General features: G+C 37.1%; 1 protein-coding gene across 10 annotated transcripts in view; it reads right to left on the reverse strand.

Annotated features, from left to right (window-relative positions):
- The window catches only part of RBFOX1 (RNA binding fox-1 homolog 1), a 1,399,804-nt gene that overhangs the window by 123,899 nt on the left and 1,261,623 nt on the right, over positions 1–14,282 (reverse strand). The window contains exon 2 of one of the 10 annotated variants that reach the window (XM_075719232.1): positions 321–326. The exons of the other annotated variants lie outside the window; for them this stretch is intronic. Coding sequence (XP_075575347.1) covers positions 321–326 — 6 coding nt within the window. The remainder of the gene's footprint in view (positions 1–320; positions 327–14,282) is intronic. 10 annotated transcript variants of the gene reach the window in all.

The raw sequence follows: 14,282 nt of genomic DNA on the forward strand, positions 1-14,282 counted from the left end.
TTAAATGTCCATGCCATATGCATAGCCACATTTGAGAAAAAACCTGCAGTTGATGAATGTATTATACAAATATTGCACAAATACAGTGTTGCTTGCAAATATTTTTCCTGGCAAATCAGTATGAAATGTGAGGTACTGAAACCTACCATGAGGAAGGCAAAATTGTAAGCTTACAAACATTCTCATAAAATTTATGGCTAACAAACACCACTGCATAAGCTGAGCATATCTCAAAGAGAAACAATGCCTGTCTAAATCTGTCATTTCTTTGCTCTCTGTTGGGGGTGTGTGGCAGGGTAAGGCATTATCCTCCTATCCACAGGCACCTGAGTGATGGCAAAAAGAAAAAACAGGAGGAAGGAAAACGGGAGACGAAAAAGGAAAAAGGAAAAAGGAGGAAGGAAAAAGGAAAACCATGGGGACAAATGCCACAGGAAGGAAAAAAGGGTATCTGCTGCTCTGTTACCATCTTCTGCACACTTATGTAGGGACAATGGTTGAAAGAACAAGAATTCAGCCTCAGCCGCTGAGGGATTTCTGCTTGCTGGTAATCATATGGAGACATGGATTACTATTGGCCTTGCCTGCTGCATTTATCGCACTAAAAAAAAAAAAAATCCCCAAACATAAATAAATTTGTTATGGATGGAATAGATTAAGGAGTTGCTGAGGTGCTTTGCTCTCTCCAGTGCCCTCCTCCAACAAGATGCTGCCAGTCGACTCCCCTCCTGGTCATGCTCCTTGTCCTTATTGTGATCTCCTGCCATCCTTCTGCAAAGCTTTCTGAAGACTTGCGGTGTAGGTTTTAAAGCCAACAACCTAGTAAGTCAAAGGCCAGTTTTCAGTCTCCCTCTCTCTTGACAGCCACAGGTCACTGTATTTGTAAAGCTAAATAACACAGCAGAATGTCTTCATAGTTAGCATACTACAGGGAGTTTTTAGCTCCTTGTCACCTGACCTTTGCCATGGTCCTGGCAGCAGTCATGTTCCTCATATCACTTGATGCCCCATCTTTGACTTCTCAATCCCATTCCTCTGTGGAAGAGAGCTGGAAACTAGACCAAAGCAAAGGAGCAGATGCATCTTGCTAGAAGCTACCACACACAATGACCCTACTCTCATCACATATCACAAGGTGGGGTGCAGGTGGACAAAGAGATGCTAGCTTCACATGGCCTGCATGGTATGTCTGAAAGTTAAACCAAGCTGCAGAGTTTTGCCTTTAAAAAAAAAAAACAAACCCATACACATTTCCTAAGTAACAGAGTATTTTACCAGCTTCTTTTCTTATTCATACACCTGAAACATAGCATTCACACAAATCAAGCTCAGACTATGATCTATTCAATGCTCAATGCTCCAAAAGAACACACCAGTTCAAAATGAAATTCAGCAATAGCATTCTGTTGTTATGGGGAAAAGACTGTCTCTCAGTCTAGACACTTAGGCTCAGGACAGCCAGCTGCTGCAATCTGTTTTGTCACAGATTTGCCTCTGGCAGGTTATTTAAACTACTTGTACCCTAGTTCCTCCCCTGCAAACGTGGAAAAAACAACAACTGTAATTCAACAAAATCTCACAAAATGGTCACAAGGATGAAATCAATCTTTTCATGAGATGCTTGGAGGGGATCATCCTCTAAACTCAACAGGAAAGAAGTAATCACACTAGATTAAAGCAGTAGCATCACATTCAGAATTATCTCAGTCTTATAGTCCACTCCCAAACCTAAATACCTTTATCATTTGAGGTCACAAGCTTGTAAGCTCTCTATCTCAAATTGTTTTGTGCCTACCGTAAGAGTGGTAGGAAATGCAATTCAGCTTCCCTGATATAAGGAATCATCACCTGGTAAAATGCCAGAAATTTTAAAGAAAACAAAGGAGGGTCGCCTTGCATTCAAAATCAGATTAGAGCAGCCCTATAATGCACCTATAGATTGCCTTACGCCCTGACAAGCTGCTAGCAATATAAAAAGCTTAGTCCCTCAGCTGCACCAAAGCAGACAACACATTCTGGTCCTAAGGCAGTAACACAGCATGTCATACATCCTCCTTCAGTCACTGTGACATCTCTATGAGGAAAAAAACCACAGTAAGATCTCATAACATTGGTTACATCTCTGTGACAAGGTAATTCATCAGCACCAACAAGCTTGTACAGTGCAACACTGAACCCCCATGTTATATTCCTGCATCATTAACACCAGCCACAGATATTTTGTGTATTTCCCACTCAGCCTTTACTATACAGGAGACTGGACAGTGAATATATGACTACAGAGATAAGACTGAAGCAAACAAATTAAAAAAAAAACTCTTCAAGCTCTCATAGCACTCAAAGCTCTTTCTCTTAGTGATAGAATTGGCCTAAATATGCACTAGGATATTTCACAAACCTTATCAGAAGAAGGTCAAGGTACAAAGGTATTTCAGCAAATGTGAGAGGAACAAATTTATCACTTGGGCACTATTCAATTTACAAAAGACCCCACCTGTAAATAAAGTAAATAACATTTGGCATGAAATATCTACTCTTACTGAAAACTGCTGAGCAAATACCACATTTGATCAGTAGGGCAAGGTGTTATGAAGCATCCCCAAAGGATTACTACTTTCAACTAAATCTCAGGGATTTCCTAGTTAATTCCCATTTTTTCACCTGAAAATTATGATCAAGAACAATTCCTTGTAGTAAATGTACAGTTTGTTGCAGGGGCAACAAACTTCGACAGACATACCACCAGCCAGCCTCGTTCCCCTCTTTTCAGTCCCAGCAGGAACAACATACACCTGAGGGCACACAGCTTTCCCAAAGAGAACGGAGTATGCTTGTAATGCTCATTAAACCATAAATTGTAAACCAGATTCAGGTCTAGTCTAAACTCGAATGATTACTCTGATACCTGTGGAATGACTATGCTATACATGCAGTAAACTTCCTGTGAACATCTTAAGTAATAAGACCAAAAAGTCTCCTTTTAGTTGTAATAAAGACAAAACACCATTCTTCATGGAAGAAAATAGAGAGATAGACAGACAGACAGATAGATGAAAACACAAAACTTGAATATTCAGGAATGAGCCCTCCTTCCTTCCCACTGAAGGCAAAAAGCTTAAAAGCATAGGACACAATAAGTTCAATCAAAATAAAAAACACCAGGCTCCTAAATTATGCTAGCTAGCTGGTTCTAAACTTAGCAGGTCTAAATGATCAGTATCTGAGATATGGCAAATCAGCATGTCAAATCAATAATTCAATTAATTAGAAAGCTACTCAAATTTGGGCCAATACATTATGAGTGTTTAGGTTAAGGAAACTGGAGATACTGAGACTAGATTCAGTTTGCTACCTGAAAAGATTGTCTATAGGGATATTAAACAGCTGATGATAGTAGAAAGCAATTTTATATAGTGGGTGGCCAGGGCATACATGACTAGTAGGGCCACCACATTTCTCAGTCAGAAATGTGACGTACAAAATTACTTACTTTTACTACAGACAAGACTCGCTACACATGCATAGTTAGGATTATTAAAATCATCTATACCATCTAGCATGCAGTGAGTAGATGCTACATTTCTAGGCATGTAATAGTCTATAACTGTGAAAACCCCCAGACAAATATCCCAAGTCCTCAAATTGCATCTGGATAAGAGTTCCAGGAAGAAAAATTAGATGCACTGGGCAAAGGTGGACACATGGGATATAGTAAATTTGCTGTCCTGAAAGTATGTATTTGAAAAAAAACCCAACCAAACAAAAAAAAAAAACCAACCCACCTGTGTTGAAAACAGAAGTATCTCTTGCTGTAACAATAATAATAAAAAAAGAAAAACCTTGGCTTTTTCCATTAGAAAGCGCAGAACAGAATCAGTGATTCAGACACTAGTACCTTTGATTGAACATGTTTTGTCTATGAAACACATTAGAATCTTTGGAAAGTTGACTTTGCTGTACATGCAGAAAGGAAGTAACATGGGGAATGGCTGCAAGTTTCTTTCAAGAGAGAACAGAGATAAAAGGATGGATCTGCAACACTTTCAACTCAATGGGGAAAAAAAAGAAAAGAGGGAGCTTAACTCAAAAATGAGAGGAAGAAAATTCTAAAATTGGAAATGCATGCTGGAGACAGGAAGAAGCCAATAGCAACATTTTCTGCTGGTGTGAAAGTGCTTTTATTGCATGTGTGAGCCATTTCACAAGTACATATAATGCCAGTCTGTAAGTTAGCTTCAGCAGTTTTACAATGAGTGGAGCCTGTAGTGTTCCAAAGCTTTATAACTACCAGTAAGTATGTGCTAAAGATTACCTTCAAAACAAAGTTTTAAGTAGCCCTAATAGTAGCCATTATTGGATACCTTTGTGCATACCAGCAGGTACTGACATTTCAGCACAAGCTTGATGTCTCAATTCAAGCATACAACTCAAAATGTCACCCATCAGCTTTAATAAAGGGAAAAGCTTATAATGCAAGTGTATTCAAACACAACTATCCAACAGCCCTGCATACACTCAGGACCCCATTATGCAGGTATCTATTCCCGAATCTAACACCTTTGTAAGAAGTTCTGTCCGATTATTATGAACACTGGTACACAATCCTTTCAGTTATAAGTGCTTGCAAGACTTGTCTCTGAGGTTAAAACCGTATCTTGTCACTAAAGTACTGTGTACCATGGTGCAAATTTACTGCGATATAGTATCACCTGCTCATAAGTATCAAACAACGTTCATGCATTAGAAATGATTCAATGTCTACCTTACAAACATGTTTACCCCTCCAACTTTTAACTTTTTGACTCTGTAAATCAGAAAGACATTTTAAAAATCCAGGAATTTAAGCAAGCTTCCTAAAAAAACCCCTAACTGTAATGTATTTTAAGTTCATCACTTTAAGGGTTTAGTATAAAAGAAAAGTTTTTCAATTTGCTTAAAATCTACCTTTTTATCTGATTTTTATTTCTTTTTTATATCCTTTACTTTTTAACACCATCTGATATATTTTTCCCAAACACATTGTCAAAACTAGAATACATTCTGTACTTCAAAGAGAAAAAAGTGACATTCATATATCAACAACAAAGCTCCACTATTTCTCCTGCTCCAGGTTAGGACAGTTTGCCACCTGTCCCTGCCAGTTTTTCTTTAAAGAAAAAAAAGGAAGAGCTTATGTATGAGAACAAGGAAATACAAATATTCAGAGGTGAAACTCAGCATCTCCTTCATTAAATTTGGTAACCCTGTGCTTGAAATCTATGTAAGCAAGGAAATGAAGGGGAGGGAATGGGTCCATGAGAAACCATATTTCTCAGCACAACCCAAGTATTTCCATACCCCTAAAAACAAAAGAATAAGGACTCAGAGCAAATAGGCAACAGAATTGCTACATTTGCAAGCAAATGCATGCGTTAAAAGCAAATTTATCTGGCCTAAACTATTAATTTTTCCTTGATGTAAGTGAAAAACCATATAATTTCCTTTTTAATATCATTTCATGTTAAGAATAATGCTTTCAAATATTTTAAGTCAAGTGACTTTTTATAACTATATTTTTGGCAAGAAATCTCTTTAAATAAGGGTAGCAATAAGACAACATTTTTTGTAACATGAGCTTTTTACAAAATATATCACATGTCATTATGAAAAGCAATATTAGGTGTCCCAGCATTATTATAACTTGAAAATAGTAAATTGACATAGTTTCCACTCAGTTTTGTAGATGTCTCTTATCTCACACGTTATGTGCTTATAACCCACAAGATCTTTTAACTGAAGCTGCCACTACAGAAACTTCATCTACAAACGCTAATTAGCACAGACAGACTTAGGTCTTTCTGGATAGCTGGGTGATCATGCCTGCAATATGTTGTAGTCTTGGTACACATATTGTTTTCAAATCAAATATTTAGATACTACTCTGGAACAGCTGGAACTTATGTGAAACCTTATTAAATTAAATAGTTGACATCTTTTGATGCACTTTTTATAACAGCAACAAAAAAACACACACATAGAAAAGACTTGTCAATTGTAATCACGCTTTCCTCTTCTCTTTTGATTGAATCAGAAGGCATTCTGCTGCTTTTTTTGTTTTTTTTAATAAATCAGAGAATAAAAGTATTTTAATTACAATCCAAAGCAAAAAAGCACAGCAAGAGAAACCCTCCGTTCTTACTTTTCAAGGTATAAGGAAGCTGGGAGGCAGTGCCAGTCTTATTACAGAATCTGCAATCAGTCAATATTTAAAGATTGACACGTCCTCAGTGGCAAACAACCTTTGAAGTCCTCTGTTCCACTGATAGAGAGTTTCATGTTCTTTGTCTACTGCACCTAGAGGTGTTATTAGACCTCGTGGCAGAGGCTGATAAGAAGCTGCCACACGGGCACTCTTTAATCCCCTCCTCCTCACAAGCATTTTTACAGCACTTGTTGCTGCAGCTGTGAAGGACTTGAAGAGTACTTACACATTCTCCTGCCGTTTGGAGATGGATTTTAAATGGGTATCTCAGAATTTTATACCGGGATAAGACACTGACTGTAGTTCAGAGGCAGTTCCCAGAAAGGGAAGAGAAGATCAATGGCAGTGGCAACTGTTTCAGTGTGTGAGATTTAAAGAGGTCTCTGCTGGAAAAGCAAATGCAGAAAGCTCCTTTAAGCAAGAGTTGTAGACGGCCTGAGGGGTCTCTCTTAGAAAGCCATTGAGAAGCTTTTCTAAATCAAAAAAGGCAGCATCATATGCTGATACTGCAACACAATTGCATGGAATACCATCTGAAAAAGCATCTAGAACCAGCAAGATGCAGCAATCCTGATAGAGAAATACCAGATTTCTCATGTATGTTCTTCCCACCAACTATATATTCCCTTCAGAAGATTACTGTCTCTCTATGCCACATTAAAATCAATGGCAGCTGGTTTTGTAACTCCTGGGGGGTGGGGAATGAAAGTAAACTACTAGATAATCTTGGAATAAGCAAAAACTGGGAAGAAACAGGAAGTAGAGACAAAGTAGGCATATTGAAAAACAACATAAAAGGAAAACCAGATGAAGATTATAAAAAGGGAATAAAGTGTTTTAAAGATGAAAAGGAAGACAAAACAACTAAAATGCACACAAACATTAAAAGCAGGCAAGAAGCAAGCAAAAGGAGAGGCAGGTTTTGCATTTATGCAATTCTTTTTTAAAAATTAGCAATTATTTTATATATGTCTATAAAACCTTCTCAATATATTAGGAAATATTTACCCTCTATCCCTGCAGTGCGAACAAAGTATCTAAATGTTCACCTTTAATCACATAATTAAAAAGCACAAAGCACGTGGCAACTACTCATGTCAAAAAAAAACCCTCCAATAAGATCAAGTTATAACCAGCTGGCACTATCTTTTTTTCAAGTTAACAACTGCTCACATATCAACATGAAAGAACCTCAATTTTATACAAAACAACTAAGTAGGTTTCACACAAAGAGAAACAGAACAGGAATTCTGCTTTTGCTGTCGAAGAACTGCATGTAAAGTTTTTGGTAGAGGCATTCTACTGTAAATGCATATTTTATCAAATTAATTATCAAATGTGTACATTATTTTAGTTTCTAGGTACACGATGCAACTGTAACATATAAACTGTCTTAACTGGGAACAAAACCTATGACAATAAGAGTAAATTTAGTTTTAAGAATACCTGAATTTTTAAAATAAAGATGCTGATCTGTGCATGTATTATTATTCTAATTTATTGATGTTATAAATATATTTTAAAGCATTTTGGTTTTAATAGAAATCAGAAAAGCATAGCAATAAGAATGATAAGGAATAGTTTTCTTTAAACAGTGATGTTTATATTAAAATCAGAAAATTATATACTAAGAAGTTCAGATACCCTAAGGCAGTTATCTTATGTTCCTATCAATAGTTTTAAACATAAGTTACCTGTGGTTTACAGTACAAAGGTATGCATGCTTTCATAACCAAAGTCCATCTCCTATAGCCTAACGGCCTGAATGGACCTCCTAGCTGCATTCTTATCTTCCAGTAGAACCAGAACAGAAAAAAAACCCACTATTCTGGTCTTCCTCAAATTGCAGCAAATACCTTGACATGTAGATTACTATTTCCATGTCACACTTTTGTAAAGAAGCTGCCATATATATGCAGGATTAACTCAAAACAGAACCAAAACAGGTTACGCTTTTACTTATCCCTTCACCTGGAATTTCTACCTATTTCTACAATTAATTAATAAATTATTGACCAGTTAATGTCTAGATCTGTGCAATTAAAATGACCACCCAAATCTTTCTGCATATCCCAGAAAGACCAAATACAGCATGATGTGCATGTTAGACTATTAGGTCAGCCTAATTCCTTTTCCAATAAAGTCTGAAAGGAAGAACTTCTAACCATTTCCTGAATGCGTATCTAGTTGATAAGAAAATTGTCCTCTGTCTGCTTCTGCCTGTGACGTGTATTTCACCCTGTCACGTCACTGGTAGACCATAAAGCAGCTTCAAACTTACAGATGGATTCAACTGCTTGCAGGTTAAGCCAAGACAGATTGGTATGCCTCGCTACTGTCTTTCTAATATTGACGGATAGCAAAGTTAAATGTTTGCATCAAGTCACTCTTTCATACTGACCCTAGAAAGGGAACGGATGAAGCAGGTAGAAGTGGTAAGTGAACCTGCACATGAGTAACATTTAATTAAAGTAATTCTGTGGGTAGGTAGGTGGGTGTGTGGGAAAGCTGAAGAGATAGGTGTGTGGGAGAGGAATGGAAACCTGAGTGTATAAACAGAATTTGAAAAAAATATTTTCAGGGCTGGGGGCTAATAAGCCACTAAGCCATCCTTAACAGAGACCCACTCGTAGTCATGCAGGAGAGTAAGTTTAGCTCTTGTGTAACCCTGGGCAAAGACTGTCACATGAATAGAAATTCAGCCTTATGATTTAAGGAAGAAGAGAGGAAGCCAATTCGAACAATCTTCATAGCTTTTAACTACAAACCTTGTTAGTTTTCTATCTGCCTGTGCTACTTGACCATTCTGACCTCTCTAATGGAGAGCCAGTTTCTTGCAAGCGAGGACCTAAAGATGTTGCTGGTTAGCCACGATGTTACAAACATATTCTCCTGCTGCCATTGCACAAAGGCAATATACAAGTTTATAATGCAATTACAAAGCCTTGGTGCAGGGAGGAATCAACAACTTCTGATGAAGTTGCAAACCATTAACGACCATTTGCATGCCAATTACAAGACAATGGAAAACATCATTAGTCTTATCTAACCTAGCACAGCCACTCCTGTATTTAGTGAAAATGAGATCTAATTTTCACAAAAAAATCCCCCCCTGTAACTATCAATTTTAATTACCATGTTATAGTGTGAAGCAAAGATGCAGAAGGTCAAATACAAAGTAAGTTGTAATTAGCTATTTCATCGTACCAAGATTCCCTTTGAAATTTATGCTCAGTTTATTCAGCAAAATGTGCAACAAATGTTTTTTTCAATACATCAGAACCCGAAGCACAGCCAAAGCATTTGGATGCCATGGCTACTTAGACTGCACAGAGAGAAGAAAAAGTCAATAATGTAACTTGTAAAAGAATTGGTATGGAGAAGTAAAGAACCCAAGAGACTATACAAAGTACAAGAAAATGCAAAAAACCCAATATTGTTAACTTTTTCAGGGCCAAGCAGGGAGAAAAATCTTAAATTGTTTAATTGTTCAATTAAACTTAGCACATCAGAAATTAATTGGTAATGCTTTTTAGAAGAAACTTTTCAAGTTGGAGTAATATGACTGTATCTCTGGTTGACAATGTGATTGAAGAGACCTCTGCAATGTTTTGTGCATCAAATCTGCCTTGGAGTTGGTTGGAATTAACCTGCTCAAGTGATCTAATAACTGTTAGTCTGCCCCACAATGAACATTCAGAGGGTCATTCAATGGCGTTTGGCTAATTTGTTTGAGCAAACATGACTAGACATGACAGAGCATAATTGCTCTCTTTATCTCTGGGTGAAGGTTTTTTTTGGGTTTAGGGAGGAGCTTCAGCTTTACTACTTCACCAATTTCAAGCACTCAAAAATCATAAGAGGAAGTTAAAATCACAGTATCTCAATAAAAACCAGAATAATCATTTTTACATCTTCTGTTTCAATATCACATTTGCAGTCCCTTCTTGCTATGAGAATCAAAAGGAAAAAGAAGCTGAGGTGATACTTAAATCACAAGAATAAGTTACTGAGATTTCAGAAGAACATAAGACATGCTGATATACATGCAGTGGCACAATTAGCTGGCAGTGTAACAGCTGCTCTCCTCACACCAGATACCCACTCACAGAATGACAAGTACTTTCCGGGAGCAAAGCCTAAGTTAACTTAGCAACACAGGAAAAAAAGGTGGTTGTCTTCTCACCAAGCAAAACAACTAAGTATATAAACAGGCACTTTATAAACGTTATCATAAAAATCAGTTGGTTTAAGGTTCTGTGTATCCTTGAGAAGAATCTATTTTAGAGCATGCACCGACACATAACAGCTGCTAAAGTGAGCAATACATTCCCGCTATTCCTTAGCATAAGCAAAGAAATACACGTGGGGCATAGTTACAAAGTTTACATGCAGGGCTCTCAGCAAGGAAGCCTCTTAGAAGTAATAATGCCTATGATTACAAGTCATTACTGTGCCTCACCAAACTAGCACAGCAGTATGTTATCTATTTGGGATGTCAGGTTTGATCTCTTCACCACAGAGCAGGAGCTGGACCAAGTTGCTTACTTCTGCAGCTCTGAAGCACTTGGGGTCTTGAAACAAGCTCCTTGAAATATTTTTTTCAAGTAGCATTTGGGGCCAAATATAATAGGTAGTATAACTGAAATAGCATACCATGCTGATACAATAGCCTACACCAGCAGGGTATGATTTAGATGAATAAATGCTGTTGTAACAATTGTCAAAGTATTATCAACTATCTAGCATAGTGGTGGCAAACATCTATAGACAAAAATACAGAACTGAAATAGAATAAAAACTGGGTCATTGATAGCAGTTGGGGAAAAAAAAAATATCCATGAGGAAATCTGACTTGCAAGACAGCCGCTTAATGGTGAAAAGTTCCTAGCTCCTCCGCAGGGGGAGCACAGTCCTCTGAGTGTCAGTATTTAGAGAAATGATTGACATGGTTATCTGCACTGCAATTCTGCTCTGCATGCTTTCCAGACAGAACTACATACAGAGGCAAGCCAGTCACTTTTTCTTCCCAAGCCACAAGAGGCAGTTCCAGGATCCACGTTCCAGGTGCACTATGAAAACCTACTAGGCAAAAGCAGAATATTCAGAGACAAGGATAACACCAGCTGAGCTCAGCAGCACTGAAAAATGTCCCACTCGCTATGCATATACTTGGTATTTTGGACTTCATGAAGTTTACCTCAAGGCTAACAAGGACAACCACAGCTACATGATGTACCAGCAAATTAGAGCGAACTTTGTTTTAAACACCTGTACTTCAGTCACATACTGTTGTAAGAACAATTGATGGACACCTCTAAACCAAGTAGGATATAGCCCACTGTTTAATATGGAATAGAATTTCTTGAAACAGCTAATGTATCCCACGCCCCTAGGAGATGAACAGATCAGGAATAAAATAGTAGGAGAGAAGGAGGAGAAGAACAAAGCATTAGGGAGAAAAGAAAGAGGGGGGGGCAATCACTTACACCAATAACTTACATAAAGAACAGAGCAGGAAAAAGAGCTAATAAAAAATAGAAATATGCTGCAGAGAACTGTAGTAACAGTCTACCCACCTGCAGGCTTAGACAATGAACTAAAGCATTTTAATGTAAATGCTTGCTACTGTCATTTTTCGTACCCAAATTAAAAAGCGCAACAGAGAAATCAGTTAAAAAAAAAAAAAAAAAAAAATCAACAAAGGTTGTATATCTTTCTCTTCCCCAAAACAACCAAGTCCAACATGGTAAATAATTTTTCAGTCTAGAGTACCGCTAAGCCTTGCCAAATCCTTAGATGAAGAGATGGCTTCTGGAACATGACTAAAGAATGCACAAACCTGGACATAATTAAGATCAAGCAAAGAAACCATCAAACTCACAAAACATTAAATCTCAAAGAATACACAAAATTTCAAGGTAAAGCAGGGCAACTGTAACAACACTCATCTAGTATCTAATATATCAATTATTTCCACACAGAAGAGCATCAAGTTCAGTCGATGCTATAGAAGGAATTCTGGTAGTAACAAAGCTGAAATGTAGTCGTAACAGAGGAGTTATGTGAAAAATACCTGATCATTTTCAGTGATCACAGACAACCCACACCTCTGCACTACACGTCTTCCACAGGACTTCAGCAGCACTGCATCCACTAATGCCATGCTGGGTTGATTCAGAACCACCTCAGACAGAAAAGCACTATGCACTGAATCATCAACACTCCTCCAAGTAAACTGCATTTTCCCTCAAGGACTCCTATCCAAGTGCACAACTTATCAAGGCTTTTCAGCTTGTGAAATCTGGTGAAGTCATAGTCCAAGGCAGAAAGACTGGAGAATGACCTCAAGTTTTCTCTAATGCAAAAGTAGAATTAAGTTTAGAGCAGAACATTTTTTATATACACACACATACATAAAACACAGACCATTATTACAAACTCAGTTTTCACCAGACCGTGATACTTACTTCCATTATCAGTATAACACACTTAGAATAGGAAATACTAGAGAAAAGACATTTACTTTACTATTACCTGCTTTCTTACACGTGCCCTGTTAATGCCCTTTGTATTTACATACTCATCTGCCACTGACATCAACAGAAGTCATTCACAAAAACCACAGGCAAAAACTGAACAAGTTTTACTCTCAGAACTATATATGTACAATATGTTTGCATATATATATGTACACATGTAAAAGGTGATTTTGTATTTCATAAAATGATCAAATGTCTTACTTAAAAATCCTGTAAAATATGTAACTATTTAACATAACACTCCAACCCACTCTGCAAGATCGTCGGACGTTACTTTTACCATAACTTTGTAACACACTTATCATCGATCCTTCCTTCTTGAAAGAAGCAATTTACTATTTTTGTTAATGACTAAAAGCACGTTTGATGCTATGCAACTCCAAAACTCTACCAGCACTTAAGTAACCCAGTACTGGATGAGTATTGATTATGCATATATATATTCAGATGGACTACTTCCTTGATTAAAGTTAAACAAACATATTGATCCAAAAACATGAAAACCATATTATTCAGAGAAGACTCAAAGTAACTTTTGACAGCATTTTATTACCTACAATGATTTTATATTATTTCAGCTAAATCATCCTGTCTTTAAATATTAACTTCCCTTTCATCCTGTGCATTTTCTGTTTCATAGCATCAAAATACAAAATTAGCAATCCTTGTACATACAATCTAAGCACCTCTTATGACCAGTACTTACCCTAACAGAATACTATTTTACACTATTTTATCAAAATAATAGATTAAAAATTTTCACTAGGAAATACACTTTTTGGAAGTACAAGAGCATTTCTAATCTCACATCTTCACTGCTAAATGAATATCCATTAAATTATATTTGAATTAGTTAAGCATAACATGCAGGAAAGCAAAATCTTAACAATATCAGAACAGTCTGCACTCCTTAATTGCAATTTTCGAAGGGCTGGTTAGTCAATTCGAGCAAAAGCAAGCAAGAAAATGTTCTTTCTTAACTGAAAAGAACTTTGTAATTAAACGGAGAGAGAAGTGTAAGGGAAATGGCATGGTTCCTGACAGGGCAGATGCCCAGCCAGCAGATGCCAGCTGGAAGTCCACAGAAAGTCAGTGCTACAAATAACAAAAGATACCCAGAGCATTATATTCAGATATTATGCGTGCTCCCTGGAGAAGCCCAAGGTATTAAAGTGTTCATGCAATGTTTTTTTATAAAAAGTGAAATCCAAGAGGAAAAAAAGGATCCCTTCATATTAAGTTCTCAACAAAATATTTCAGTTTCAATCATAGAAAAGCATACATTCTCTTCTGATCAGATTTGTCTGCTTTCATAGCATATAGAACAGATTATATATTTGTCCTGGTTTCAGCTGGGATAGAGTTAATTTTTTTCCTAGTAGCTGGCATAGTGCTGTGGTTTGGATTTAGTAGGAGAAGAATGTTGATAACACACTGATGTTTTAGTTGTTGCTAAGTACTGCTTATGCTAGTCAAGGACTTTTCAGCTTCCCATGCTC

This window comes from Pelecanus crispus, chromosome 11, assembly GCF_030463565.1.
Source record: "Pelecanus crispus isolate bPelCri1 chromosome 11, bPelCri1.pri, whole genome shotgun sequence".
NCBI lineage: Eukaryota > Metazoa > Chordata > Aves > Pelecaniformes > Pelecanidae > Pelecanus > Pelecanus crispus.